General features: G+C 40.2%; 1 protein-coding gene across 3 annotated transcripts in view; it reads left to right on the top strand.

Moving 5' to 3' along the window:
* Nucleotides 1–14733, top strand: part of LOC121293411 (tubby-related protein 3-like) — a 142040-nt gene that overhangs the window by 37433 nt on the left and 89874 nt on the right. For all 3 annotated transcript variants that reach the window (XM_041216472.1, XM_041216474.1, XM_041216471.1), the window contains one exon: nt 11263–11314. In XM_041216472.1, coding sequence (XP_041072406.1) covers nt 11263–11314 — 52 coding nt within the window. The remainder of the gene's footprint in view (nt 1–11262; nt 11315–14733) is intronic.

The following is a 14733-nucleotide window of genomic DNA, read 5'->3' as shown; positions in this document are numbered from 1 at the left end:
TAATTCTGCAGACTGCAGCTATCCTCTTCAATATCAACTACCAATTTTTGTGCTATCAGCAAATTTCCCAATCATGCCTCCCACATTTAAGTCCAAATCGTTAATATATACAACAAACTGCAAGGAGCCCAACACTGAGTCCTGTGGAATGCCACTGGGAACTGTTTTCCATTCGCAAAAACATCCATTGACCCTTTGCTTCCTGTCACTGAACCAATTTTTGGATCCAACTCACCACCTTCCCTTGTATCCATTGGGATCTCACTTTTCTGACCAGTCTGCTAAATGGGACCTTGTCAAATGCCTTACTAAAATCCATGTAGACAACATCCACTGCACTACTCTCATCAATCCTCCTTGTTACTTCCTCAAAAAATTCTTTTAAGTTGGTAAGACATGATCTTCACTTAACAAAACCATGCTGACTATCCCTGATCAATCCGTGCCTTTCTACGTGACAGTTTACCCTGTCTCTCGGAATTGATTCCAATAATTTTCTCACCAGTGAATTCAGATTGAGTGGCCTATAATTTTCTGGTCTATCCTTCATACCCGTTTTAAATATTGGTACAACGTTCGCAGACCTCCAATCCTCTGGTACCTCGCCTGTATCTAGTGATGATTGGAAAATGATCCTTGGAGCACTGCTGTTTATCCCCTTGCTTCCTTTAACAACCTGTGAAGAAGGTACACCCTCCAATCCTGCAACTACCACATAGGCCAGTTGAAGAGGAGAAGTTAAACTCTCCGATCCCACAGCAACCACAGAGACTCAGGCTTCCTTTAACCGGTTTTATTCAAGCATATGCAAGGGAGCCGTAATCATTCCTAAGAATGAAGACCCAGCTCCCAGATTGATTACATTTCATTACTTTTGTCATATTACTTTTGAGTATTATCATAATACTTTTGAGTACATTTGAATACATCTAATCGGTAACCGACACACTGGTCCCATGCTAACTCTATCCTATTGAGTACATAAACATGTGATTTTGCTAACCAAAAGGCTGCATACCTAACTATATTATCCAAATTAAAACACACATGCAAAGACCTTGGTTCTCACAACACAAGACTGTTTGTGTTTCATCAAAGCTTCCTCTTTGTCCATTGTATGTCTTCCCATACCTAAGCTAAAACTATCTGCCCCTTCCCTATGTGAGAGGGGAGTACACAATCTAATTTATGTCCTACTTTTGTCTCCAGTCTGACTCTCAAGTTTGTGCAATGTTCAACTGGTAATCTTCAACTCTCAATATGTTTAGCAGCCATGTCTGCCCAGAGATTTTAAGGGTTTTTCAGTAAATTCTTTCTGTATTCTCTTTTAACATTTTTAATTTCCCCCTAACAGTACCCCCTTTTAGCCTTTGGCAAAGCCCAAGCTGGCCACACCTTAAGTTGAGAATTCCTCTTTTGGTCCTTTGGGTGGCCAGTTGTCTAGACCGCCAGAGGAATCCTAAACCACCTATTATATAACCTAACTTTCCCTTTTCCTGTCTTCTCCCTTGGAGTATACATAGGTCAGGGAATTGATGTGCACCTTTGGTTTGTTACTGTCTGTGCCTGGAGAGTCCCTTTAGGCTTTACGTTGGTAGCAGCAGAGTCCGATAGCCCATAAGAGCATGATTCCTGTGACTATCGTCATACCCATTCTAACAATCTCCCACCAATTCATCAATCTTCTGGCTGTAGCATAGGAAGTAGCTGATTGGGCTAACCTCCTGGTTGATTGGGTGGCTAAATCCACTTGCACACGCCCCCTCGCAATTTGCTCGCTAGAAGCTTCTACGTATGATCGAGCTATTCTTGTGGCTTCCTGCATGGCTAGGCGTGCTATTCTGACCTTGATCAGTGAACAATGTGTCATCCCACCAAGGGTTAAACAAGTATCCTGTGGTTCTGCCTGGCAAATGGAAGTCTCCTATAGTAAAAGGATCGTTCACCTGTAGGCAGAAACTCGAGTTGCTAGCACAAAGTAAGTCACCATAAAGGAACTCAGCCTCGTTGGTCATGAAGAACCATTGAGTTGAGGACACCTGGATTGCCTTAAATGCTTCCTGAATTGGTAATATGGTGAATGCGACTTTACTAGTATTTGTAAACAGCGTTTGACATGAGCACACAATGTAATTTCTTGATTCTGTACAACAAGCTCTAGCACTGAGAAGTACCGTGTCTTTTACATAGGATATATATCCACATAGCCCTACACTGAATACCATCCCCCCTTTATCTATTCCTAGGGACTCAAGCTTATAGCTGTTCAGGAACGCCCCGTTTGGATGATGTTCTAAGGGAATGGCCATGATGAATTTTATAACTCCATCCTCTCCTCCACCTTGAGGTTGTGTAATCACCAATTCTTGCCGCTCCTTGCCTAAATATATGAGGCTTAATTGGTATACTGACTTGAATATGTGTTCGAACCTGATATCTTCAATGTCGGATTTTACCCCATCAATTAGATCTCGTGCTAGCATATCGCATGCCCTCCCTGTGGCTTGTGATTCGGCTGTGTCTATAATCCCATCTGCGGTCTGCCTAAGGATCCGTAGCAGACCTCCTCCTTGTAGCTCCACAGCTGTCAGGGCATATCCTGTCCCGCGTGCACTGTAGTGTAACCCTCGGGCAGTCTCAGCAGCTACCCAGGAGGCATAATCATTAAAGACATAGATATGACCTGAATTAAGCATGGAATTGGCACTCCCAAATAGCCTGCGCTTTTGCTCTAATTCCTGGAACAATTTGAAATTTATAGTCATTGACTATCCTCTTCAGTTGGTTTCTAGCCCATTTTATGGAATTCTGGTGGCTGTGACAAGTAGTATGTAACACTGACAGGAGTCCCGAGATATTGTATGTTACTTCCATGGAGAGCATAGTTACATCATGTTGTAGTGGTTTCGACTTTCCTATCCTGACTATCCAATCTATGGGGGGACTTGCTACATCTGGACATTGCTTGGGTCTTTGATATCTACATATAGTCAAAGTAAAACATCATGTATCATAAACATTAGGCCTATCAATTACATATTTAAATGTTTCTTGACAATATTGTCCCTCAAAACCTGGTTCCCAAACAAAAGGAGGTAGGTCTGTCCGTCCAGCGGTCACATTAATCTCTTCATACATCCAAATGTTTGTGGATGAAAAACTGGTAGGGGGCGCGTAAGTTCTACATCCCCCATATCACCAACCCAGTCCAGTTCTATTGTCATAAATCCCAATTATTGTTACCCCACCACTCATGTCTATGCTTATGGCTTAATGAGGTGTTACTGGGTGTGTATTTCCTGCTGGGGTGTGTCCTTAAAAGTGCATTCATCAGTTCATCATTGTCCTTACCATTGGGTAAGTATCACCATCCCGTGAAGTTCCCATTGTTACACTCGACTGGTGTCAATCAAACTGGCTGTCCTGGTGCTGTTAAATGTAAAGTACTCTTACAACTCTTTGTGTGATCACACGTGGGGGTCCTGTTCCCAATTGTTCATTTGATGTGTCTGTGTAGTGACTTGATCCGTAATTCAGGTGTTGGGCTTTCTTATCCATTCCCCACTTCCTCCTTGGGGAAGTAGTATGTACTGCCCAGGGTGAAGGCAGATGCCATTATTGGCTTTGGCCATTGGTGCTTCTCATGCCAGCACTGATACGCTCATAGCTAGGATCACGGACCTGTGGAAACATTAACATTGGCTCCCGTTGTCCAGGTTACCGCTTGGTGATTCATCATATATCTTTAACTGTGTATAGTGCCTCCATTTATTTACCATTTTCATATCTACAAGTGAGCACATATCACCTGTCATAATCCATGCCATCTGGGTGCAAACTCAGTTCATTCTGGGTTCATCTTGACCATTACCCTGGTACCCACCTGAAGGGTTCGCTGCTGCCCTTCATACTTATCTGCCTTTATGTCCCTAATCATCTGTCTCTAACATCCTCTCTTAACTCATGTAATTGCTTACTTAATTCCCTTACATAGTCCCGTATTCTTCCTTTCACTGGCCCTACACTCCTCCTCCTACTATAATGCCTTCAGGTAATTGCATGGCCTTTCCTATTATCAATTCAATGGGGTGAACCTGGTGTAGCCCTAAGGCGCATCAGAATGCTGGGCAATACGGTGGTCCAGCTGTTCCCTGTCTTCTGAATTGCTTTGGCTATAGATGTTTTTAGAGTTCGATTCATTCTTTCCACCATCCCTGAGCTCTGCGGGTGGTAGGGAATGTGGAACTTCTGTTTAATCTCCATAAGTTTACATGTTTCCTTAATGACCCTTTAATCCTTTGCTCATACCATTTTACACATGCAATAGCTACCATGCTATCTTGTTTAGGTTGTCTGGAGAGACTTTACAGTCCAATAAAGTATTTTCCTAACAGTTTTAAAACAGAAATCAGGCATTGATAAGTTTTGCTTCCTTATCTTCTCAATCAACATCTTATTGTCTCAAAAGTAGCCCACTAAATTATGTCTGACTTTTTTTAGCATTATCCCAGATTCATTAACTCAGCCAAAAATTGGATTTCTGCCAAACTTTGTCAAGGTCTTGAGCTTGACTTCACATTTTGGGAACAGACTTACAAATACAAAAGCTTGTAGCATTTGAATTAGTGCCAATTGTTGTCAAAAACCCTTTAAGATGAAAATTCCCTTTTGAGAACTTTATCAAGAATCAAACCACAAATTTTTAAACTTTGTAAGAACTGTAATTTACACTATCAAAATTAAAACAACCTCTTTTTCAAGTGTAATGATTTGTATCCAGATTAGAAGTTTATTGACACATTCTTTATCTTTGGATAGCATCCTTGTTATTCAAAAGTAACCTGTTAAATTAAACTGCACTTTACATCTCAAGATTGCTCCAAATTCAAATTACAGTGCCTTTGGAATGCAGATTTCCTTTAATATTTAATTCATCTCTTCAAAAGAAACCCCTTTTTATCTATTGGAACCACCTAGACTCTGTGTTTATGTCTTTTGGTTTTCCTAGAATCCTTCTGAATTTCAGGTAATTTTTTTTCCCTCAGAATTTTAGAATACCAACTCGTATGTATCAATCCCAATCAGCTTGGAAGATAGTGATGAGGGTTATTCCCTATTAGTCTGCAAGGAGGTGGTACAAGGGGTTGGTTCATCTCAAAGGCAAACCCTGTTTTATCTTTACAATACAAAAATTATGATTTTTGCCAGAAATCTCAACTGAAACCTTATTTGGAATGTTTGAGTACACTTTTCCTTTAATCTAATATGGGGCTTTCGACTCTAAGGTGCCGAACTACATACACAAATGACAATTTAGGGATGAATACACTTTAAAGCTCACATACAAATGCTTCCGTGCACACAAACAAACACATATATAAAGGTATGTATTTATATCCCTATAATATTGAACGAAACTTCAAGTAGCAGTGGGGGGAATAAAGGGATCTTGGAGGCTCCACCTAAAGGGACAATCAAACTGACTGAAGCTCACATTTTCTCTGCTGCTGCTTGTCACTGCTCATTAACCCCCTAGGGGTTTCCCTCTCTCTCCTCAGCACAAATAGCTCTTGAAACTTAGATCAATTCATTTCTTTTAAGTTACAAAAATTCAGTGGGAGTTTGGGGGGTTTGGTGGGGGGGGACGGGATCTCTCAGGTCTCCATTATCCTTCCACATATTCCCAATATCTGTTGGTGGCCCCTGAGAGAAATCGATCTTCCGTTGCAACCATTGCAACTTGACCGGGATATTTCTGTATTAGTTTAGTTTGTTGCAGATATAGACTCAGAATGAGTACTGTAGCTTTGTCAGATTTATCATTAGTCTGAGCTTTCCACCACTCCTTGGAGAGTAACAGTGGGTTGCTCGGCTGCCAACCTTGTTGTTTCATTTTGCTGATCAGCTTTCTATGCTTCCTGGCGAGGTGAAGGGACATGGTTCCTTCACCTCCCCATCCCGCAACGAACTCGAGTTAAATTTTCTCAGTCATACTCGCATTCACACATTAAACAGGGACCCACAGTTCCCTCGAGACACTCCGTCTCCTGAGGCTCAATTGCCTCAACTTTAAACAGGGACCCGCAGTTCTCCCGAGACACTCCGTCTCCCGAGGCTCAATTGCCTCAACTTTAAACAGGGACCCCCAGTTCCCACGAGACACTCTGTGTCCCAAGGCTCAGTTGCCTCAACTGTCCACCTGAGTCTCCCTGGCTGAAACATTCGGATCCGCCCTATTAGACCTTTGTTCTAGTCTGACATGAACAACCGGAACTCACCAGATCATTGTTCTGCCTTCACAGAGGTCCGGGCGAATCCTGCTGACTACACCAATTGAAGATGGTACACTCTCCAATCCTGCAACTGCCACATAGGCCAGTTGAAGAGGAGAAGTTACACTCTCTGATCCCACAGAGACTCAGGCTTCCTTTAACCGGTTTTATTCAAGCATATGCAAGGGAGACGCAATCATTCCTTAGAATGAAGACCCAACTCCCAGATTTAATACACTTAATTATTTTTGTACTTTTTCTTATCATAACACAATTGAGTACATTTGAATACATCCAATCGGTAACCGACACTAACTCTATCCTATTGAGTACATAAACATGTGATTTTGCTAACCAATTATTCTAAAGGCTGTATACCAAACTATATTATCCAATCAAAATTAAAACACATACGCAGAGACCTTGGGTTCTCACAACTCAAGACTGTGTTTCATCAAAGCCCCCTCTTTGTCCATTGTATGTCTTCCCATATCTAAGCTAAAGCCATTTGCCCCTTCTCTATGTGAGAGGGGAGTACACTTAATCTAATTTATTTCCTACTTTTGTCTCCAGTCTGACTCTCAAGTCTGTGCAATGTTCAACTGGTAATCTTCAACTCTCAATATGTTTAGCAGCCATGTCTGCCCAGAGATTTTAAGGGTTTTTCAGTAAATTCTTACTGTATTCTCGTTTAGCATTATTAATTTCCCCCTAACACCTGGGATGCAATCCATCCTGCCCTGGTGATTTATCCACCTTCAAGGATGACAGTCCCTTCAGTACTTCCTCTCTTAGTATGCTTATTATATCTAATATTTCACACTCCTCTTTAAGTAGAATGCCTGCATCATCTCTCTCCTTCGTGAAAACAGAGACAAAGTACTCATTGACAACCCTGCCCACATCTCCAGCATCAATGCACAAGTTACCATGTACATCTCTGATACGCCCTACCCTTTCCTTAGTTATTCTCTTGCTCTTAATGTACTGGTAAAACATTTTTGGATTTTATTTTGTTATGACGTGGCAAGTGATGTGTGCCAGGCAGACCAAATCCACAAGGGAAACTTGGTCATGCTACCACAACAGTTTTGCAATTTGTATTTATTATGAGAAGATGTGTGCACTGAATTCAGAAGTAATGAGTCAAGACCTTAGAGATATTAAAAATTAAATTAAAATTGATCAACAAAATAAAAGATTTCAAGTAAACACCTAAGACTAGAATTACTTGATTCTATAACAACTCCTAAAATTCCTAATTAACCTGACTCCCAGTGACACACACCTTTTAATGCAACCATCCAAAATAGATTTTAGATTTAAAGATAAAATCAGCAAGCTAACACAGTACCCACTTGTCAATGGAATTCCAAATGGCTTTCTTTAACTTCAGTTACTGGACAAAGACTTATGCACAAATAGTTGGAGTCTTCTTGAAGGCTGTTTCACACGCATCAGGTTATATTAGACTTGGTATTGTGTAACGTGACAGGATTAATTAATGACCTCAGAGTAAAGACACCCTTAGGTAGCAGCGACCACAATTGTTTGAATTTTACATTCAGTTTTAAAGGGAGAAGAGTGGGTCTAAGATTAGTACCTTAAACTTAAGTAAGGGCAACTATGTGGGGACGAAAGTTGAGCTAGTCGAAGTGAACTGGGAAACTAGACTAGAGGATAAATCAATAGAGAAGCAGTGGCAGACATTTAAGGGGCTATCTCAGAGTATTCAGAATGATTTTGGACAATATAAAGAATGGCAGAGAATGACTAAAAGAGTAATCAGGACAAAGAAATTAGAGTATGAGAGGAAGCTAACTAGAAATATAAAAACAGATAGCAAGAGTTTCTACAGGTATTTAAAAAGGAAAAGAGTTAGTAAAGCGAGTGTTGGTCCTCTAGAAAGTGAGAATGGGGAGTTAATAGATAATAAGGAAATGGTGGAAGAGATGAACAAATATCTTGCTTCTGTGTTCACTATAGAGGATACAAAAAGCATTCCAGTAATAGCTGCGAATCAGGAGGTGAACGGGAGAAAGGAATTTGGTGAAATTGAAATTACTAGGGAAACGGTACTGAGCAAATTGATGGAGCTGCAGGCTGACAAGTCTCCAGGTCCTGATGGACTACATCTTAGGGTCTTAAAAGGGGTGGTTAATGAGGTAGTTGATGCGCTGATGTTAATTTTACAAAATTTGTTAGATTCTGGAAATGTTCCATCAGATTGGAAAGTAGCAAGTATAACCCCTCTATTCAAGAAGGGAGGGAGTCAGAAAACAGGAAATTATAGGCCAGTTAGCTTGATGTCTGTTGTGGGGAAGTTATTAGAGTTGATCATTATGGAGGTTATAGCTGGGCACTAAATCTAACAGTATTATGGTCACTATCTTCAAAATGGTCCCCCACTGCTACTTCATCCATTTGCCCAGCTTTATTTCCTAACATTAAGTCTAGAATTGCACCACCTCTCATTGGACTTGTCACGTGCTGGCTAAAAAAGTTCTACAATGCAGTTCAAGAATTTTGTGCTCTCTGTGCCCTTCACACTTTTTTTTATCCCAATTGATATTAGGGTAGCTGCAGTCCCCAACTATTACTGTGCAGAGGAGGAACTCCTGCAACAATGTCCTGGGATTAAGATGATTGACCTCCAACAACTGCAATCATCCTCCTTTGTGCTAAATATGATTCCAACCAGTGGAGAATTTTAAAAGCAAAAAACTGCGGATGCTGAAAATCCAAAACAAAAATAAAAATACCTAGAAAAACTCAGCAAGTCTGGCAGCATCTGCGGAGAGGAACATGGTTTAATGTTTCAAGTCCGTATGACTCTTCAACAGAACTGAGTCAAAGTAGAAAAGAGGAGAGTTTTCCCCTGATTTCTATTGACTTCACTTTTGCTAGGGCTGCTTGATGCCTCAGTCAAATATTGCCTTGGTGTCAAGAGCAGTCACTCTCACCTGACCTCTGAGTTCAGCTTTTTGTCCTTTTTGTCTTTTATGTCCAAGATTATAATAATGAGTTCAGGAGCCAAGTGGCCCTGGTGGAAATGGAGCTCAGCATCGGTGACTAGGGCTTTGCTTTCTAAGTGCCACTTGACATACACTCAATGACACCTTCCATCACTTTGCTGATGATTGACAGTAGGTTGAACATTTGCTTTATTGTACTGTCACAGATCTACCAAGTTCTTCCTTGTTTACACTTTCCCTGGCCTAAAAATCCATGATTTCCAGAGTTGTCTCTTCATAAAGTGTTAAATGGCTCGAGCCTGCAGGGCTGCAATCAATCTGTGTCTCTGCATCTCTCACTGGTTTGGAGCAACATTCTTCTTGAAAAACATGTACTTTCAGCATTTGGCTATAACAGGATGTGTCCAGTCTAGAATTTCCCTTGTGTGATTGCAAGCACTGTAGTTGGATGTAGCATTTTACCAGTAACTTGCTGACACAACATGCAATAGTTATGTGTGATATATAAAATCTTTCTCTTTGGCCACAAGGAATAGATTAAAGCATCACAGACATACAAGTTAAACTCACCAAGACTTATCAGACAGCACCTTCCAAACCCAAGATCACCATCATCTAGAAGGGCAGCAGAATCATGGGAACACCACCATCTGCAAGTTCCCCTCCAAGCCACACACCATCCTGACCTGGAAATATATTGGCCTCTTTCACTGTCGCTGGGTCAAAATCCTGGAACTCCCTCCCTAACAGCACTGTGGGTGTACTATGCCACATGGATTCCAGCAGGTCAAGAAGGCAGCTCACCACCACCACCTCAAGGTCAATTAGGATGGGCAATAAATGCTGGCCTAGCCAGTGACGCCTGCATCCCATGAACGAATGTTAAAAAATCATTATAGATGTGAAAGTTGGTTGATGAAGATTGTGCCAACACTATCAATAGTCTATTGCTAATGTGGCTGGAGACATAGTGCTTTGGCATGCTCTAATGTAGATTTAATTTATGTTGGTGTGCAGAAGTCAACCTGACCTTGGCACTTGTCCTCAGTCCAGATAACTTCTCTCGCATGTCTCTACCTTTCTCTCTCTTCTTTCAGACAGTCCTTAAAATTTACCTTTGACCAAGCTTTTGGTCATCTGTCCTATTGTTGGTTATTTTCTCATAAATTTTCCCTCTTTATCATGTACCTTTTACATGCATCTTTATCTCATACCATTTCACTATAGTAGCATTCTGATCATAAATGGTGAAACTATTCTTTCAAACCTCTGAGCTGAACCGAAGCTGTCAAGTGTCAAGGTGTTCGGATCAATTTTTTATTGAAATGATTTGAGAATTTTTTAAGCAGAAGTGCGTTCAGAAGTATGAAAAAAATTCCTAGGCAATAGGCATATGTTAATTGTTAATATGTTAATTGGAGTTAGTTTCCTGAGTTTGCATCTTGGAATCAAGTGTTGGAAAACTCTTTAGTCCTTCTCTATGAAGAGGGAGGTCCGAGTAAAAGCAGGGTCTAAAGAAGAATGCTGCAAGGAGAAGGAATTCTCTGGACTGTAGGTGAGAATGCAGAGGAGTAAGTCTATTTACATCAAGTAAGATGACTCATTGATATGGAAAGTATAGAATGCAGCAGATCTATTGTTCTCTGTTCACCAGATGTGAAGTATAGCAATTTAATTATTTGTATTAAGCCACATTTCACCAAAGGTGTTTTCCCATTCCGCTTTTTGGATAATTGAAGAAATACTTGTGTGAACTGTGCTGATATCTGGAGCAAGTCGCAAGGGGAAATACATTTGTTACATCTCAGCTTATGTCAATATAAGGCAGTGTGGGCCAACTTCCATAAAATTAAGATGCCCAGGTTGCTTATGGGAGCAATTGAGGCTGCTGAACCCAAGATACCATCTATAATAGACCTGAATTGAAACTATACTACCAAACATTTTGATTAGTGCCTACTCACTAAGCTGTTGTATTTTGTGTGGCCAGTAACTAAGTCTGCTTTCTCTTTTAGTGTCCTTGAGGATGAAAATATCAGCCTCCGACAGCAGAAACTGGAGAAACAGGTATAAGATTTTGGTACGGTGAGCAGACATTTGCTGACCAAGTGATTTTATCTTATGTCAAGGCTCAAATACCCAGTCTATGATGCCAGTCATTGGTTGCTTTAACTATGGTAGGAAAAACATTCTGTTTAGTTATTTCAATTAGCTATGCAAAAACATGTGATGTTTTAAAAGCTTTTATAATTACGGTTGAAATTGAAGGAAATTTGGCAGTTAGTTGAAATACCCTGGATTAAAAATTTCCGCATCATACCGAAGACATTTTTTAAGAACAATGTAACATACAAAAACTTGCTCTTTGAAGAAATAAAATAATAATTTCTATCCAATGATTTGAAATGTAATGAAATATCTGATTAATTCTCCTCCTAAGGTCATCGATAACTAGTTTCTTTACAGATGTAAATGACAGTACCACAGGTAGAACAGATTCTGCTGAGGGCAATAGGCTAGAATGTAGAGATATTATTCAGTTTTAAGCAAAATAATCCATTGATGTGAGGAAGTGTCATGTTCAACATTCAATATATTGCAAATACCAGTTATACCTGTACTAGAAATAAATGAAACTGTTAAAGCATATTGCAGTCTTGGAAGGAGAAATTGGCACGTAGGACTTCAGAACAGCAGTGGGATGTTTTTTAAAAAGATTGTGTAGTTGGCAAATAAATATATTCCGTTAAGAAGAAAGCAATTGATTTCAGAATGCGATGCATAAATAAAGGTTATAAACCAACAAAAATGAAGAGAATTTATAAGGATTAAAAGAATAATGTTAAAAAAGTGAGGGGTAATATAATAATTTAATAAATAAGAGCAGGAAAAGCAATGTTGAGAGTGTATGATGACATTTTAAAGTGATAAAGTATATTACAAGTACATCAAAAAAACTGTTGAAAATGAGGTGGGACTCTGGAGAGAATTCTCAGGTGATCCAAAATGGCAGAGGTATTTAAATACTTTGCATTTACTTTTGTCGACAGGAAGGATATTGGAGAGCTGGGAAATTTTGAAATGGTTGAAAGCAACATGAGGATATTTTGATCTATAGAAATGACTTTTCTGGTTTGAGTACTGACAGCCTTTTGGTTCCTCCTCTTTATTTTTGACATATACAATTATTCTACTACCGCGTCTTTTGCTGTGACATCCACAGCATCCTGTTTGGTTGCCGTTCCTTTTTCTCTCATGCAAATGCGTCTACTCTGTATCTGAACTGGTGAAATGGACAGACATGTGACAGATTAAATTTAATGCAGAGAGGTATGATGTGATACATTTTGATAGGAAGAATGAAAGGATATCTAAGCTAAATGGTACAGTTTTAAAGGGGCTGTAGGAGCCGAGAGACCAGGGGTAGGATGGGGGCAGTGGTTGAATATGTACATAAAGATGATGTACATAAATTTTTAAAGATGGTGGGATGTTGAAAACACTTTTTTAAAGAAACGGATATTTTGAGATCCTTTGCATTCAATGCCTCAATTTATAATGCAAAGCAAGGAAGTTATAGAACATTGATTAGGCCCCATTTGGAATATTGTGTTCAATTCTTGGCAGCACTATAGGAAGGATGTCAAGGCCTTAGGGTACAGCAGAGATTTATTGGCATCATACCATGTTATGTGGAGAGACTGGGTGATTCTCCTTGTTCAGCACCAATCGCGACTACTGAAGCAGTCCATATGCAGCAAGACCTGGACAATATTCAGGCTTGGGCTGACAAGTGGCATTCATGCCACACAAGTACCAGGCAATGACCATCTCCAACAAGAGAGAACTAACCATCTCCCCTTGACATTCAATATTACCATTGCTGATTCCCCCACACCCTGGGGGTTACCATTGACCAGGAACTGAATTGGGCCAGCCATATAAATATGTGGCTACAAGAGCAGGTCAGAGGCTGGGAATTCTGTGGAGAGTAACTTGCCTCCTGACTTCTCAAAGCCTTCCACCATATACAAGGCTCGAGTCAGGAGTGTGATGGAATACTCTCCATGTACCTGGATGAGTGCAACTGCAACAAACATGAAAAGCTCGACACCCTTCAGGACAAAGCAGTCCTGCTTAATTGCCAACCCATCCACTACCTTAAACATTTACTTCCTTCATCACTAACACACAGTGGCAGTAGTGTGTACCATCTACAAGATGCACTGCAGGAACTTACAAGGCTCTTTCAACAGCACCTTCCAAACCCGCAACCTCTGCCACTCAGAAGGACAAGGGCAGCAGATCCATGGGAACACCTCCACCTGCAAAATCCCCTTCAAGTCTTGCACAATCCTGACTTTGAACTATGTCGTCCCCCCCCTAACAACGCTGTGGGTGGTCCTACAACACATTGACTGCAGCAGCTCAAGAAGGCAGCTCACCACCACTTTTTTGAGGGCAATTAGGGATGGACAATAAATGCTGGCCTGCCAGTGATCCCCACATCCCATAAATGAACAAGAAGAAGACTGGGTTGTTCTGCTTTGAGCAGAGATCATAAGGGGAGATGTGAAAGGGGTGTTCAATATCATGAATAGTTCTGGGAGGTTGAATAAGAAAAGATCAGTGACCAGAGAACGCATTCATTTTTGGTAAGAGAACAAGAAGTGACATGAGGAAATTTTATTTTACATGATCTGGACTACACTACCCTGATAAGATGATGGAAGCTGTATCTATAGTTAATTTCAAAATGGAATTGGATAAGCTACGAAGGGGAAAAAATTACAGATCTTTGTGTAAAGAACATGGGAGTGGCACTAATTGGAAAGCTGTTTCAAAGAGCATGCACAGGTTCGATGAGCCAAATGGCCTCCTCAGAGGTATCATTCTATGATTCGAAGCATATGTGAGCCAGAGAGGAAAACAGGCAAAATGGAGATCAAAAGAGCTTGAGTATGGGAAAGAGCAAGGAAAATAGTGATAATTTTATTTCTTCTTTCCTTCCACAAGTCGCAAATAGCAGGTTACATAATTATGAAATATGCTGTGTAGCAGCCTAAAACAGCAAACCCACCAACCAGTGACGAAAAATGTCACAGGCGATACTGTTTGAGTTCTGTTACCTTTACCCATCCTGCAGACAAGGGTAAATCTTCCTTTTGACTTACTGCTAAATTAAAACCTCAACTATAAGAAATTCTAAAATAGAAGAGCTTAGTCAGCTGTGCTAGATAGCAATTCGGTCTTAAAATAAATGGCCTTTTCTCCAGGAGTTTTCAAATTAAATAAAATTATCTCATCTTGTATATTGTAACAGGTTAGTTATTCCTAAGAATAACACTCTCAGAAAATTTATAGAATCCTATAATTAAGAATTTTAGAAGATTTATAGGGTTTGTGTGGTTTACAGATTGAGACTACAACCTCTTTAATGGTTACTGTAATACTTTATTATAAGTTTAAATCTTGGGTTACATTAT

Source organism: Carcharodon carcharias, chromosome 21, assembly GCF_017639515.1.
Source record: "Carcharodon carcharias isolate sCarCar2 chromosome 21, sCarCar2.pri, whole genome shotgun sequence".
Taxonomy (NCBI): domain Eukaryota; kingdom Metazoa; phylum Chordata; class Chondrichthyes; order Lamniformes; family Lamnidae; genus Carcharodon; species Carcharodon carcharias.
This window is presented reverse-complemented; position numbering and strand designations above follow the sequence as displayed.